Genomic DNA, 14512 nt, shown 5'->3' on the forward strand with positions numbered 1-14512 from the left:
TAGCAGTCCTTTTCTGTTGACATCTGATCATTATTCCAGTACTCAATCTTATAGATCAGTTTCCAACAAATCTTGAGATAACTGCACATCTTTTCAGCAGCTCAATGATCCCTTATTCCATGCCAAATAAGCCAGCTAAATGTTTTTTTCTCTTTAGTGTTTAACTTTTATTGAAAACAACTGGCTTAACAGAATATGATGAGAGAGATGAGAGAGAAAATCTTCATCTGTGGCCAATACAACAGAAACTATTTGCTCAAAGACGTTCTAAAGCTCTAATGGAAATGAGCAGGAACAATGCTTTTTGCATAATAACTGACTTTGAATCCATTATTAATCACACAAAAATGGTGTCTATGACAGATTTAAACCTTAAAATCTCCCATTAAATATAACTCATTCTGGCTGCAATGACAAAATTCACCTTTATAGTTCTTTGAAGCTTGAGGATCTCACCCTGATCACCGTTACCGCCTCCAGCTGCTGTGGACGCCTGAAAATAAAAAGTATGACCTTTTAAGGACTTGTTAATATAAAGATGGAACTGCTGCAGGTAAGAACTGAAATAAATTTTTAAAAAGGACTAAAGCACTTAGGTCTTGCTGCATTGCACTTGGCGTTAATACAAACTCCAACCAGGTTTTGATGTATTTTGCACTGAGGAGAGGCTTCCATCCAGCCACTCTGCCATAAATCCCAGATGAGAAGAGGGCTCCAATGATGGTTGTCCTTCTGGAACTTTGTCCCATCTCCACACAGGATCTACTAAGGCCGATTGCTCCGTCTGGCTGGACAACCAACTCTTGGAAGAGCTCTGCATGCAGTTCCTTTGACCTCATGGCTTGGTTTTTACTCTAATATCATTGCCAGCTGTGAGGCCTTCTGTTGGGAGGTGTGTGGCTTTCCAAATCATGTCCCATCAGTTTAATAGTTGAAGGGACATCTCAGTAACAATCAAGAGAAATGGGAGGAACCTGAAATAACTTTCCAGTGTTGCTGCAAAGGGTCTGAATACTTACTGTATTGTATATCCTCAGAAGGTGATTGGACAAACACTGTCTGTCGTATTCATTATGAGCCAATCAGAGAGACAAGACAAAATGAGTTAGGATGCGCAGCTCTGGTAGAAACCTGAGCCTGCCAGATGGGCTGTCACAGGCTGCTAACAGCAGAGCTTGTTGTTGGATAAATCCTTTGCCAAGGCCGGATGGTAAATGTGCAAAGAGATCTTTAAGTGTGGCTCTTTGCTCCTGATAAAACTGTCACTATACTACAGCTACATCTGGGCTAAACTCTACACCTGCAGCTGCCATTGCTCACAGATTCTGGTAGAAACATTTTGTCAAATAGATTATGCTCCGCATTTTCAGTGTTTGTGAAAAGCTTGACTTAAAGGACAAATACAAGAGATGCACATTGTTTTTGTATAGCTCTATTCTCCAAAATGTTCACAGCAGGTCTTCACCCTACCTGAGACATTCGCCTCCAGTGAGCCACCTCGGCCTCCAGGCGCAGGACTTCAGTCGACAGCCGGTTGATCTCCTGCTGAGACCAGATGACATCGCTGAGGTCCATCTCATCATGGTGGGCCCCCGAGGGACGAGGAAGGAAGGAGGACACTGAGGAGGAGGTAGTAGACGAGGCAGAGGTGGTGACGGGGAGCAGCGCAGGACCGGCTGAGGCGGACTGGGCTGACTGCTGCAGGTTCTGGACTTCTTCTTGGAGTCCACTCTGCCGAGCTTTCAGGTGACTGATCTCCACCTGAGAACAAACATCAGGATCTTTTACTACAGAGCCATAAGCTTTATAGTTAATATCAGAGCAGTCAAGATATCAACTATTATCTTTATTATATTTCCACTCCCAGATCTGTCCATCATCCACACATTACTGTAAGCATAAATGTTTTAACGCTGTTTTTTCATTGTCTTGGAGTCTTCCTCTCTCTGTCTTTCATCACTTTGTCTCTGAGATAATCCCACCAATACAGGTGAGACACAAATAAACTACATAATTCTAACTCTTTTAAATTCACATACATCTTTCTGTTGCAGGAGGCTTCTGTACTCAGCAGACTGTCCTTTGATCTGGATCTCCGAGGCCTCATGTTTCTCCTCCAGCTCAGCATAGAGCTTCCTCAGTCTGTCGTACTGCAACACAAACAGAAGAGGGAAAGTCAATAATGCAGAAACAGGCAGGAAATTCACAGACTTATTGTTTCTCTGACCGGGAGATGATCTGAAGCTTTAGTTGAACAGAGGAAAGCAGTGGAGAGGGTGAAAAGCACTTTTAAAAAGCCGCATCTCTGCAATAAAACAACCTTAAACAAAATGACAAGCATCATAACTTTGCAAGTCATTTCTGTGCAAGAATCAGCATCTATTCATACATTAATTAAACACTGTATTCTTTTAACTGTGACTACAGGAATATAGCAGCAGCAGATTTATTTCACAGTTCATTTACTTTCCTCAGTCCGCAGGTAACATGCAGCTCGATCAAGTGCAATCAGGAAGAGAGAACGTCAGTGGTGATTCAAAGAGGTCACAGAGAATCAGTTGTGCTTTCTTTATTAACTAGCTGACATTCAAATCTCACTACACCCCGAACCCCTCGTTTCCACATGGTTTTTGAGGTACGTCATCTGGAAGTCCATTCATTCCCATGGGAATCTCCGTGTTGTCCGACCTGCCTGTGAAACTCCTCCCCTCTGTTATATTTTCGGCAGGATTGTGCCACAAGTATGTTGAAAAAAATTGTGGTAGTTTTTGGAGATACTGTATAGCAGTGTGCTAGCTGACCAAGCTGCTAACTAGCTAACAGGCTAAAACGAGTCATATTTATCAGCTTGATATAAAATGCAATCAGATTAACAACATTGATATGAAAAATATCAGGAATTATCAGTTGATATGAAGCACTGTAAGATCATTTTGGTAGCATCAGATGTATATTCAAACGTTTAAGTGAACAGTTGGACGGGATGTATAGATTAAAAACAGGTTATTTAACATGTAAACGAACGTTTGAATGGCTTAACAAGTTAGCTTAGCACATTCGGTCATTCATATGCCCATACATGAAAAACTTGTTGCCTTCCTGGTTGGCCAACTTCTGCAGTTATTTCTTGATATCCTGTTTTATCTCTGAAATTCCAGTTAACACATATTCCAGACTGCTTAATAGCAAAAAAACAGACAATATTATCCTCTCTCCAACGGCTACAGCTAGATTTTCAGATTTTTATTCATCTGTAAAAAGGTGTAGTTCCTTGTGTTGGACCCTAGTGGGCATCGTCCATAGATTTACTAGGGCTGGGTATTGTTAAGAACCTCACGATTCAATTCGATTTCGATTCTTTAGGTTGCGATTCGATATTGATTCAATTCGATATTGATTTAAATGCTTCAATGTCGATTCAGTAAGAAGTAGAAATACACAAATAACCTGTTGACAATTTTTTAATAATTACTTTCATGCCCATGTGAACATAATTGGTAAGTCACCTCACATTTTTGAGCAGTAAAACATCTGAAAATAAAAATTTGCACAATAATAACTTATTTGTGCATATGGAGAACAAAAGTAAAAAACATGACAGTTATGTATAAACACTGAAAAAGTAAAGTGTATGTAAACTTAAATAATATTTCTGTCCTCTTGGAAATTGTGATAAACCTCACATAACATGGTTATGGTTGATCGTGTATGGCCTCCGTCCATACAATGCGAATCACACACACAGTGACCCCCATTTGCCAGGAGGTGAATCGATTCAGAGGATCTGCTGAATCGATATTGAATTGGGGGAGGAAATATTGCGATGCATCGATTAATCGATATTTTTACCCACCCCTAATATTTACACATATACGGACATCAGTCACATCTGTGTGGAAACGAGGTGTAAATATCAGCATTGGCAAATAGGAAAAATAAATACTGACAAAAATCCAATACAGTGTCGCTCTACTTCCTTTATAGAGAACAGTGGTGGATGGACTCAGAAACAGGGATGAGAGAGTGAGGAATGATGTGGGAAAAGAGCCAGAGGCTAGACTTGAACCCAGGCCACAAGCATACATGGGCTACAACTTAACCACTAGACTATTTGCACCCAAGAGGTCATTTTTAAATCAATTTAGAAATTTCAGCGCAAAAAATCTGCATGTTGTACCTTTAAATCCACAAACATTCAACATTTTATAGTTTTACTAATCAGCTGCTTTAGTACCTTGTGCATTAGTTGAACACTTAAGATTCAGAAAATGTTCTTTAAAAAGGGCGATGAAGCTAAAATGTTAAGCTAAGGACACGGTTTAAAAAAGCAGTGGTTCTCAACTGGTGGGTCGTGACCTAAAAGTGGGTCACGAAGCTGGTTTCAGTGGGTCGCGACCAATGTCTGAAAAAAAAATTGGCGAAAATTCTGAGAAGTACTGCAGCCCTTGGTGGATTTGCATCCATACATGTTGTTTTTCTCTGTTTTACTATAATAATGGGTATATTTAAATGTTTTATAAATATTTCAACTCTTTTGTCTCCTGTTCTTGCAAAAACAACTCTGCTTTTCCCACAATAACAGGGGAATTTCTCAAAATCTTAGAAACTGCAAAATATGACATGAATTCATGTGGAAATGGGGTGTGAAACGTGTGTTTATGTCTCTGTTTTGCAACCATATATTTTGTTCTATCTTATACTCAAACTACAAAATGATCCATTAAATACACATGCATTTTTTTGGGGGGTTTAAATTTAGGTGGAGATTTGTAGGGATGAGTATCGATACCGGTACCAACACATCCGATACCTACCAGACTGAATTACAACACAGATATCAATACTTCATTTTGATACCCTGCCACCCAATGATGGGCAAGAAATACCACATGGAAGTAGTGTGATTTATGCGTTGAGTTACACTAGTTTCCTTTAATATCCCATGTTTGACTGGCATCTTATAAAGATATTTCTGCAAATCATTTATGATATCCAGACAGCATTTATTCTCCACTCCTTTTTTCCCCTCAAAAGTATCGATTCAGACACCGGTGTTGGAAAACACCCACAGGATACCCAACCCTAGCAATCTGTCAATGAAGAAACTGGTGGGTCCCAAAGCTAGACCAATTAAGAACTACTATTCTAATGATTGTGTCACTTCCTAAAAACAAAACAGCAAAAGCATATCTAAAAAAAAAGTAGAGGGGTAACAGCACGGTCATTTACAGGAAGGAGTCAATACTGGGAACATCTTGCTCTATTTTTCCCTGCAGAACATGTGATTTTCTGTGGACCCTCCTCTCAGGGATTAGACATTTCCCTTCAAACAAAGACTCAGATGGTGAGACTAAAAAGGGCTGCATTCCAGCTTCTCCTGCAATAAAAAGCCAAAAAAGAAACTGTGATACAGACCGTGCGTGATCGTTGTGTCTCACCTCGGATTTCTGAGTGGCGAACGCGGCCTCGACCTCAGCCAGTTTGGAATTGGACACTTGGAGTTCGGTGGCAGCATCTGCAGTTACAGGGGGGGAACATGGCATTAAAGTTAGCACAACCAGGCACAGTAAGAATAGCATGCATGAATCACTTGAAATGCATGAAAATGACATCTGTGTCATAAACCAGGAGCTTAGGAGGGGAATGTATAAGCCAAAAACTGCAAAGAACTGTCTTAACTGAACACAAACACTGGGATTGTTTAGAACTGAAATGTTCCTGATATATTTGTGCAATTAGTACAGTGTGAAGGAGTCAGCCTGCAATTTGTGTACATTAAAACCAAAAAATACTCCCCATACTGCATGCCTAGGATTCCTAATTTTGTAGCTGTGGTATTAAAAGTTTTTTAAAGCTTCTGCACAATTTAATGTCATTGAAACATCTCTGTTTTAAGTACCTTGTATCAAAATTAACATTGAAAATCTTGACAATGGTATTGCAGCAATTCCAAAACTTTGTGTGAAGTTCCATAGCCTCCATCCCCAAATAATGAGCCCCAGTAACGAAGAAAGATCACTGCATAAGAGATACTAAATGTGCCTTCAAATCCAGAGCTTAAATTCTTCTTGTAGTTTTTGTACCATTGCACAGAAACATTTAGGAGATACTAACTGGTGACATTTCTTCCTCTCTATCTTAGTCACATTCTGACACACAGATCTGTGCGACCCATCTCACATGACAAACAAACACGCTTGGCTGAGCACGCCAACATGTCTGCAGAGCTTTCGGAGCGATGTGATCTTTACAGCTGGACCAGGCTAAGTGCTCTGTTAACATTCCTTCCTACAAAAACTAAACAGAAGCTTAAAGGCACAAATAAAACTGGGGGTTCTTGTTAAAAAACAACTAAAAAGTTACACTGTAAGTACACTCAACAGCTGCTCCTCAGTCTGTGATAAGAAATCATACTTTTGGTTTTTGTCTGAAGCTGAGTTGGAGATTTGGGACCAAAGTTCTCTTTACGTCATCCTTTATATCTCTCTCTCTCTCTGCTGGCTTCAGACTGATGGCTCTCCTGGGTTCAGATCACCAAATAAGAAGGAGAATTTTATCATTTACTCTATTTGGACATCATGAAACAACACTCCAAGCATTAATACCAGGATTCATTCCTACAATCATGTGAAGCTTCATTGCGGTCTTACCAGCTCTACACAAGCAGGACCCTCTTTATAACAAACACCCACCAGCCTGTTATGAACCTGGTCACCCTCCTCCATCAGCTGATAGGGGTTTAAGTAGTAACAAAAGCTCATCTGGTGACTTAAGGCTTTCAGACTTTTGCTGTCTCGGAGCCAAAACTGAGGAAAAACCTTCATGCTGAAATCCAGTGTGCACTGTATTAACATTGTGCAGCTGGCTGTTAATTTAAGTGCCACTTTAGTCCAGAGCATTACCTGCCTGACTGCACTGTGTCAACTGTGAAGTTTGGTGGAGGAGGGATAATGGGATGAGGCTGATATTCAGGGTTTGGGCCAGGCCCCTTATCTCCTTAATGCTTCAGCATACCAAGGCATTCTGGACAATGCTACGCTTCTAACTGTGTGGCAACAGTGTGGGGAAGGCACTTTTCTAATCCAGCATGGCTGTGCACAAAGCAAGGACTAGAAAGACATGGTTTGATGAGTTTGATGTGGAAGAACACAGAGCCCCGATCTCAACCCCATCCAGCACCTTTGGGATGAACAGGAACGGAGATTGTGAGCCAGGCCTTCTGATCCATTGCCTGACCTCATAAAAGCTCAATGTCCCAATTGAAAGTGCAATGTCAATGTCATTACAGTCCCACTGGTGTAATGGGCAGGTGGCCGAATACTTTTGTCCATATAGTTTAAAAAATGATTTCAGGTCCACATCATCCAGCCTTACCAAAAACGTTTATGCATAAGTGCTGAGGTTTTATTCTTGCACATGCATGTGTGGAAAAACTCAGCTCACATATCAAAACAACAACCTTAGATGAGGACAAAGATTTCAGACTTGTGAAATCTAGTTAATTCAAAAACACACTAACATGTGGCTTCATGCATCAGGATGACAATAACTTCTTTATAATAAAACCAGATGTAAAAACAAAAGGAGTGTGACTGTGCATTATTAAACACCGGCTGAGCCAAGAGTCTTTGGCCTGTTTTGAAAGTTAAATTTATTGTTAGAAACGGATCCTGACCAGTAAAAGTTTAATGGTGTAATTTCATAACAGAGCCTGTGATAGATGATATGTGGGACCTTTGGCGCTCTTCTCTACCCTCCTTTCCTGTTTATTCAACGAGCTTGAAGCACAAAAGCAGAAATGACCACAAATATTTGTCCGTGCTAAGTACTATTCTAATTGGGTCATCTGTTTATTACTCTCATTTTTTCCTTTTATTGACAATAAATGACCTCGAGCTCATCAAATTGGACTCTGAAACTCTATCTGGGCCACTACTAGGTAAAAAAAAAGAATAAAAGCTTGGTTTCTAAATACATCTCAAAGGTTATGCAGAGGTGAGAGAAGTGTTCAAAGACAAGAGATGACAGATTTTCACTGTCAGAGTCCAAAATCTGTGGAACGAGCTGTCTGAGTGAATCAGGTCAGAAGAATCAGTGTCCTCATTTAATGTTTTCTTCAAACATTTTTCCATCTGTGAGATTCACCTGTGTGGCTCTCTCTGGCTGGAGATTCATTTGAACAGTTTCTTGTTGTTTTGGTTTTTAGCAGATTTCAGCATGGGATAAGAAAGTGCTTTATAAATTAAAATGACTAATCTTGCTGTTTTTATAAAGTGGTGTACTATTAGTTTCCATATGTTTAGCTCATGTAAGAGCAACTAAATGTATTGTCAGCTTCTTGCAGCAACTATTTTAGCATCATTGATGCAACAAGGAAGACAGAAACTCACCGACCACTTCATTAAGTATATCAGTTCAGCTGCTCAATGCAAATATCTGAACTTTGGTTGCAATAAAGATCGCTGAGTATCTTATTTTTTTCTTTGTAAAGACCAATAACGTGTGTGAGGACCTTCTCACTAACAGGAAATGAAAATACCAACCTGCCCATATTTATACACAGAATATTTTGTGATTTTTGTCACACTCTGTATCATTTTATCATAAAAAGTAGGTGAAACAAACCTGTTTGACAGAAGATATTTGATAGTCTAAGCGTAAAAAAACTTTCCCTGACCATATAATTCTATGAAACATGAATCAAATGTCCAGAGTTAAAAGCAGAAATGATGGTGCTATTTCTGTGTCAGACAAATAAAGCAGTTTTTGAAACTGCCTTCTAACATCACCAGCAGTCATATGACCTGAGCTGCAGGGGTCAGCTTTGTTGCACACATTCCAGCTGATTTTTGGATCTTAAAGCCACCTCAAAATGTCTTTGTTCTGCTTTTTAAAACCTCTAAAGACTGCATTTAGCCATTAGGGTTCACTTATCAATGACAACTACAAGTTTAATTTTTGCACTTGATAAGAACAAGGTTTTTTATTTTTATTTTTTTTTTATTTCAAGCACTTTGTCGAGATTGTCTCAGGGAATCACCCTGAAAAATCTATCGTTACATTAAGAGAACTTATTTTTTTTATGAAGAATGAACGCCAAAAGAGTGGGCATATGTTTGTTAAGTCCTCTAAGTTGCACACTGTCTGTTGGAGGGATGTTACAGCATAGGGCTGAACGACAGGCAAAAAATAATCTAATTGCAATTTTTCCCAAAATATTGCAATTCAATATGCCATTATTCTTGGGTTAATCTTATGTATTTTTGGACAAATTCAAGCAATAAATAATTCCATAAATAAGACCATGTGTTACTGAAAACAATTAAATTATTTCTGAAGCAATTAATCCATAGTAGCTTGAATCTGAATATGAGGGTGCAACAAGCTTTAAGCTATAAAGGAGGCGGCTGGGGTGGAGGAGGTGAAGCCAGCTACCAGCTGATCGCAGCTTGGGTATGACTTTCATGAAGTAACGCTAGGCTTCATCAGTTTTATTTAGAATGAGATAACTATTTTTACTTGTATTGCAAATGTGATGTCATTTGCTCTGTTTAAGGGCATTATCATTTTTGTCACTTATTTTGATTAAGAAAAACACATAAAACGCAAAAAGGAGGAGTTTTGTAAACCATTATAAAACAGAAATGTGACACTTGAAAAATGTATTTATTAAACCGGTATTCTGACACATTTTAAGTTAGAGAAATATTGAAACTTCTGCGATTTGTAAAATGCAGCAGGCCATGTTGCAATTTAATCTAATTTGCGATTAACTGCCCAGCCCTACTACAGCACTGTTGGTAGTGCTCAAACAGGCACACAGATTGTCATGCGTGGTTGGTTTCTCAGTCTTCGTTGTGATATTTTGGCCACAAAAATACATCACCTCAAAAACAACCAATGTATTCCATTTATCTATTGACAATGTAAGTTATCAATATTATAAATTCCTATTTTCTCACTCATCTACTTTTTTTTTGTTTAATGGCATTAGAGTGTTCATAATGTGAATTTGAGTGTTAAGGATGTTTGAGATTGATTTAAAAAATAGTGTGTAATCTTATTTAACAAGCATGATCTCAATATTGATCAACATAATCATGATCATGATCATGAGTTCTACCATAAACCACTCTTGCTACTATTTGCTACAATTTCATTTAGCAGAATCTTTTGTCTAATGAGATGAACAGCTGCCACTGCAACCTGGCCCAGGATAAGAGGAGGAAAATGGATGAATGGATGGGCATCTGAGAGTAAGCTTAACAAAAGCAAAGATGCCAGGAGGAAACAACAGAAATGTCAGAAACTAATTCAAGTCTGATTGGAAACAGGTGCTGCCACGCAGTGTTAGAAGCTATGCATGTGTACAGATGCAGTTTATAAAAAACGTTTTTTTAAACATCTTCACCCGAGCAATATCATAACAAATCCTCATCGTGAGACCTCCATACCATCACCATCATCATCATCATCATTAAGGCTGCTGTCATCAACATCATCTTTTGTACCAGACTGCTGAGTGTTGGGTTTTTCACAAAGAGCTGGGGCTAAAACTTTTTTAGAAGAAGTGTTTCACACCGCAAGTAACACCTACCCATTCACATCCTTTCACTCCACATTCACACACTGATTGCTCAGTATTAACCCTTTCATCTCTAGAGGCCTCATATCTCGGGCTAGCTCTCCTCTGAGGAAAACCTTTAAAAGGCAGTCTGAAAGTTCATCAACAGAGTCCTGTCACACACCGTTGGAAGCCTACAGACCACAGCAGACTAACAAGCACAACCTTTTCCACCTAAACAAAACACAACTCAGACCTCAACCAGTTGAATGCAAAGATGTCTCTAAACACAGTACTTTACTGCAAACAAGGCACCCTCAATACTTTTACAATATTTCATGCCAGTGACACAGGAGATATTTGCTCTAAAAGTGTAAATTTTTTAGGGAGAAAAAAAATCAGTTATGCTTTTATTCATCTGTATTTACTCAGTCCCAGTAACTTCTACAGGGATTTTTACACTCTGCTGAAATCTTTAAAGAGTGATCTTTACATTGATGCTAAGCTTGTTCATGTAGATTTTGTAGTTACAGAGGAATACTCAGTTGTATTTGGGTATGTCATTTTCAAGCTTGAACACTGAAAAAAGGCCTTGGGATGAAAGGGTTAACAAATCCCATTCTGAACCCCAAACCTTCCGATTGCAGGACAACGGGTTCCACCTACTGAGCCACAGTCTACCGCTGGGGACTACAGAGGAGAATAGTCTAGCTCATATGTTGGTGGTCCTGAAAAAACTGGATCTAGCTTATTCAAGGAAAAGAAGAGACTCTGCAGACTGGAAGGAGCTGGGTAATCCATCTCCACTGGATTCAAGTTTGTGTCCATGCTAAATAAAACAACAAAAGAGGACAAACTGATGTCTAAGCCAGTGAAATTAGAGTGTTTTGAGTGGTTTTGAAGAATGAGGTTGATTAAAGATTATAATATCATTACTATTATTCATGATGGGCTTTACTAGCTGTTTTAAATTAAAGTTAAGTGCATTAAAAAAGGGATTTTTTTCTTAACATTTAATTTTACATCTGAAAATTTCAAATCAAATCTATTTGTGTTGATATCGGGCGAAAAATAGAAGTCCTTGGCACCCAGGATTGGATCATTTCTAATTTCAATCTATCAAATTGTAAGCAAATACAAACCAAATATTTCCAAAGCATCTGTGCAGTTTAGACAGTGTGCAAGAGCTTTTCATAAATATAGGAGAGAGTTTTTCTAAAGCTTCAGCTCTTTGCATTAATGTTGGTCATGATAATACAGAAGACGATTCATAATTTTTAAAACACATGGTTTTGAAAATTTGTCAGATTTTGTCAACCTAAATGGAGCTAACAACCACCAAGTTCATGTTTGGAGTAAAACTAAGTCTGATTATCATCATAATATTAGTATGGATAGACAATAGTTTAAAATTTTAATTATTGGTATTGACAAGGCATGAAAATGCATGGCTGCTAATACAATGCCATAAATGTCAGTAAAGGAAAACTGAAGTGCAGGAAATCTTACATTTTAGTAAGAGATGTGTATATTGGTGGAAATATCGGCATATCAGATATCGGCAGGAAATCCAATATCGTGCATTCCCTCTAACTCTTACAAAGATATTTTTGCTTTAAAAGAGGTCAAACTTGCACATGACTTACCTCCTACTTCTTCCACTCCTTCCAGCAGCATGTCTTTGGTAAAGTTTGATATCTGTCCGGTAAAAGAGGACAGGCTCCCTCCGACCTGGCCCAGAGACTGGCCGAGGCCGGAGCCGAGCCCACCGAGCCACGATGACATCCTGAGGGGAGAGACACCAAACCAAAACAAAGCACGGCCGAGAGGACGGGGGCTAACTAGCTTAGCACGGACTGTAGAGCTGGTAACTCTGTCATTAAGATAAAGTGTCAAATCTAAACCACAGAGACTTCAAAGTAAACTGTGAAGTTGTCAAACAAAGTCTCTGTCTAAGCTGTCAGAGGATCTTTTACCTCAGAGCCCGGTAATCACAGCTGCTCGTTCGCCTGGAGGAATTTACCAAGACAAGCTAGCTAACCGACGATAAACGACAACGAAACAGCGACTAAATCATAAAACGGCTCAACATGAAGGTCATAGTAATCCTACATAAATCTAAAAGGCTGTTTTCATGAAGATATACAGCCAGTCCCGTCAACACAGCGCCCAGAAAGTGCCACCTCAACTGCAGCCATTATCAGCTCGGCTGCGGCGATGGCTGTCAGGTTTGACGTGGACACTGAAAACACCGCGGTGCATTGTGGGATGCTGGAGGACCAACAAACTGAAGGTGCGTTCAAGAACCTCGGAGACTACATGAAGAGTTTAAGGACTCCGTTTTTTGTTTTTGTTTTGTTTTTTTGTTTATGCTTTATTGAATAATGAAAAATTACATAGAACATTAATTCCACAAAATACAGAAACAAACTAATACATGAAAAAATAGATAAATAGTTCAATATATAATTAATGCCGAGTTTGAGTTTTGATGCTCTTCCAAGAGGTGATGAGCAAGTATTATTGGATATTTGGGTATTACTAAGGGTTGGAATAATTTCAAAGTTTAACCCAATTATTTTTAGAATTTCGGTTGTTAATCACAATTTACCAAACCTTCACATTTTGAATATTTTTGCCTAAATCTGGCACCAAGTCATCGTAGAGTGTTCTCTGCACCCTGCCAAACCTTGGGGCCCTGCTGAGAGGCAGAATAGCTACAGGTGCATTGTATTTTGACAGATTTACCCACAGTGGAGAAATATCACAGATTTTGAATGTCCAACAAAAACTAAATTACATTTTGGTCTAGTTTTAGTCATCTTGATGAAAACTAAACTTAGTTTTTGTCAGTTTTAGTCTTTACAGATCTATTTTTGTTAGTCTTAGTCTAGTTTATGTCATGGAAAAAAAGGCTGTTGACGAATAATTTTAGTCATAGTTTTAGTCGACAAAATTAACATTGTTTCTAACTCCTTCTGGGGGATCCTGAGGCGTTCCCAGACCAGACAGGATTTATAATCCCTCCGGTGGCTTCTGGGTCTTCCCTGAGGTCTCCTCCCAGCCGGATCCCAAGATACTTGAACTCCTTCCCCTGAGGCAGAGACTCACTCCTCACCTGGAGGGACAAAACAGAGGACTGTCGTCTCAGACTTGGAGGTGCTGACCCTCTGTTTTTGTTTAATTTTTCAATCATTTTCTGCTGTCTCAAATAGGGCTGTCGCAATATACCGGTATTGATGATAATCGTGATATTAAAAAATGAAATTTCAATATCGTGTTTAAAATGTACATATGATAACATCGTGTAAATGATCCAGTGCCACTTGAACACAGTTTGGAAACAAAAAGAAAAATATGCCAGGAATTGGTTAGTAGACATTGGATTATTCCGAAGTTATTACTTGTCATTTTTCAGTTGCATACAAATGCTGTGTCCCCTGCTATCCACAAATGATTTTGTTTCAGTTAATATTGTAGTTATAGCAGATGCTGCACCTTGTGGATTTTCTGTTTGTTTTCATCTGGTTACCTTTTAACTAGTTATCAAATGTAATTGCACTTTTTATATGCAGTTGTACAGTTACTGTTTTCATATTGTTTCAGTACCTCCTTAGACCAAAAGAGAGAACACAACATAAATAAAGTTAAAGATAAATGTGATTGATTGTCCTATTATTTTTTAAATTTTCATTGATATCGTGATAATACTGTTATCGTGACATTTTTTGCCCATGATAATCGTGAAGTGAAAATCTGATATCGTGACAGCCCTAGTCTTAAACTATGGTTGATTAACTTCCTATTTGGAAACAGTCCAGCTTTTGTTCTGAAAGAAAATAAGAACAATTATGACATGAACTTAACCGATAAAATGAACTTGCTATGGATTTAAAAGGAAATAAGGGGGCTGTAAAAAGTTAAATGTCTAATAGAATAAGGTGTAAA

General features: G+C 38.7%; 1 protein-coding gene across 1 annotated transcript in view; it reads right to left on the reverse strand.

The window, feature by feature from the left end:
- Positions 1 to 12786, reverse strand: part of trip11 (thyroid hormone receptor interactor 11) — a 31560-nt gene extending 18774 nt beyond the window's left edge. Inside the window, exons 1-5 of the mRNA XM_041812252.1 lie at positions 12211 to 12786; positions 5439 to 5515; positions 2040 to 2150; positions 1471 to 1761; positions 425 to 493 (exon numbers count right to left, since the gene is read on the reverse strand). Of these exons, the coding sequence (XP_041668186.1) occupies positions 425 to 493; positions 1471 to 1761; positions 2040 to 2150; positions 5439 to 5515; positions 12211 to 12349 (687 nt within the window). The 5' untranslated portion in view covers positions 12350 to 12786. The remainder of the gene's footprint in view (positions 1 to 424; positions 494 to 1470; positions 1762 to 2039; positions 2151 to 5438; positions 5516 to 12210) is intronic.
- Positions 12787 to 14512: the final 1726 nt, after the last annotated feature.

This window comes from Cheilinus undulatus, linkage group 18 (genome assembly GCF_018320785.1).
Source record: "Cheilinus undulatus linkage group 18, ASM1832078v1, whole genome shotgun sequence".
Classification (NCBI taxonomy): Eukaryota; Metazoa; Chordata; class Actinopteri; order Labriformes; family Labridae; genus Cheilinus; species Cheilinus undulatus.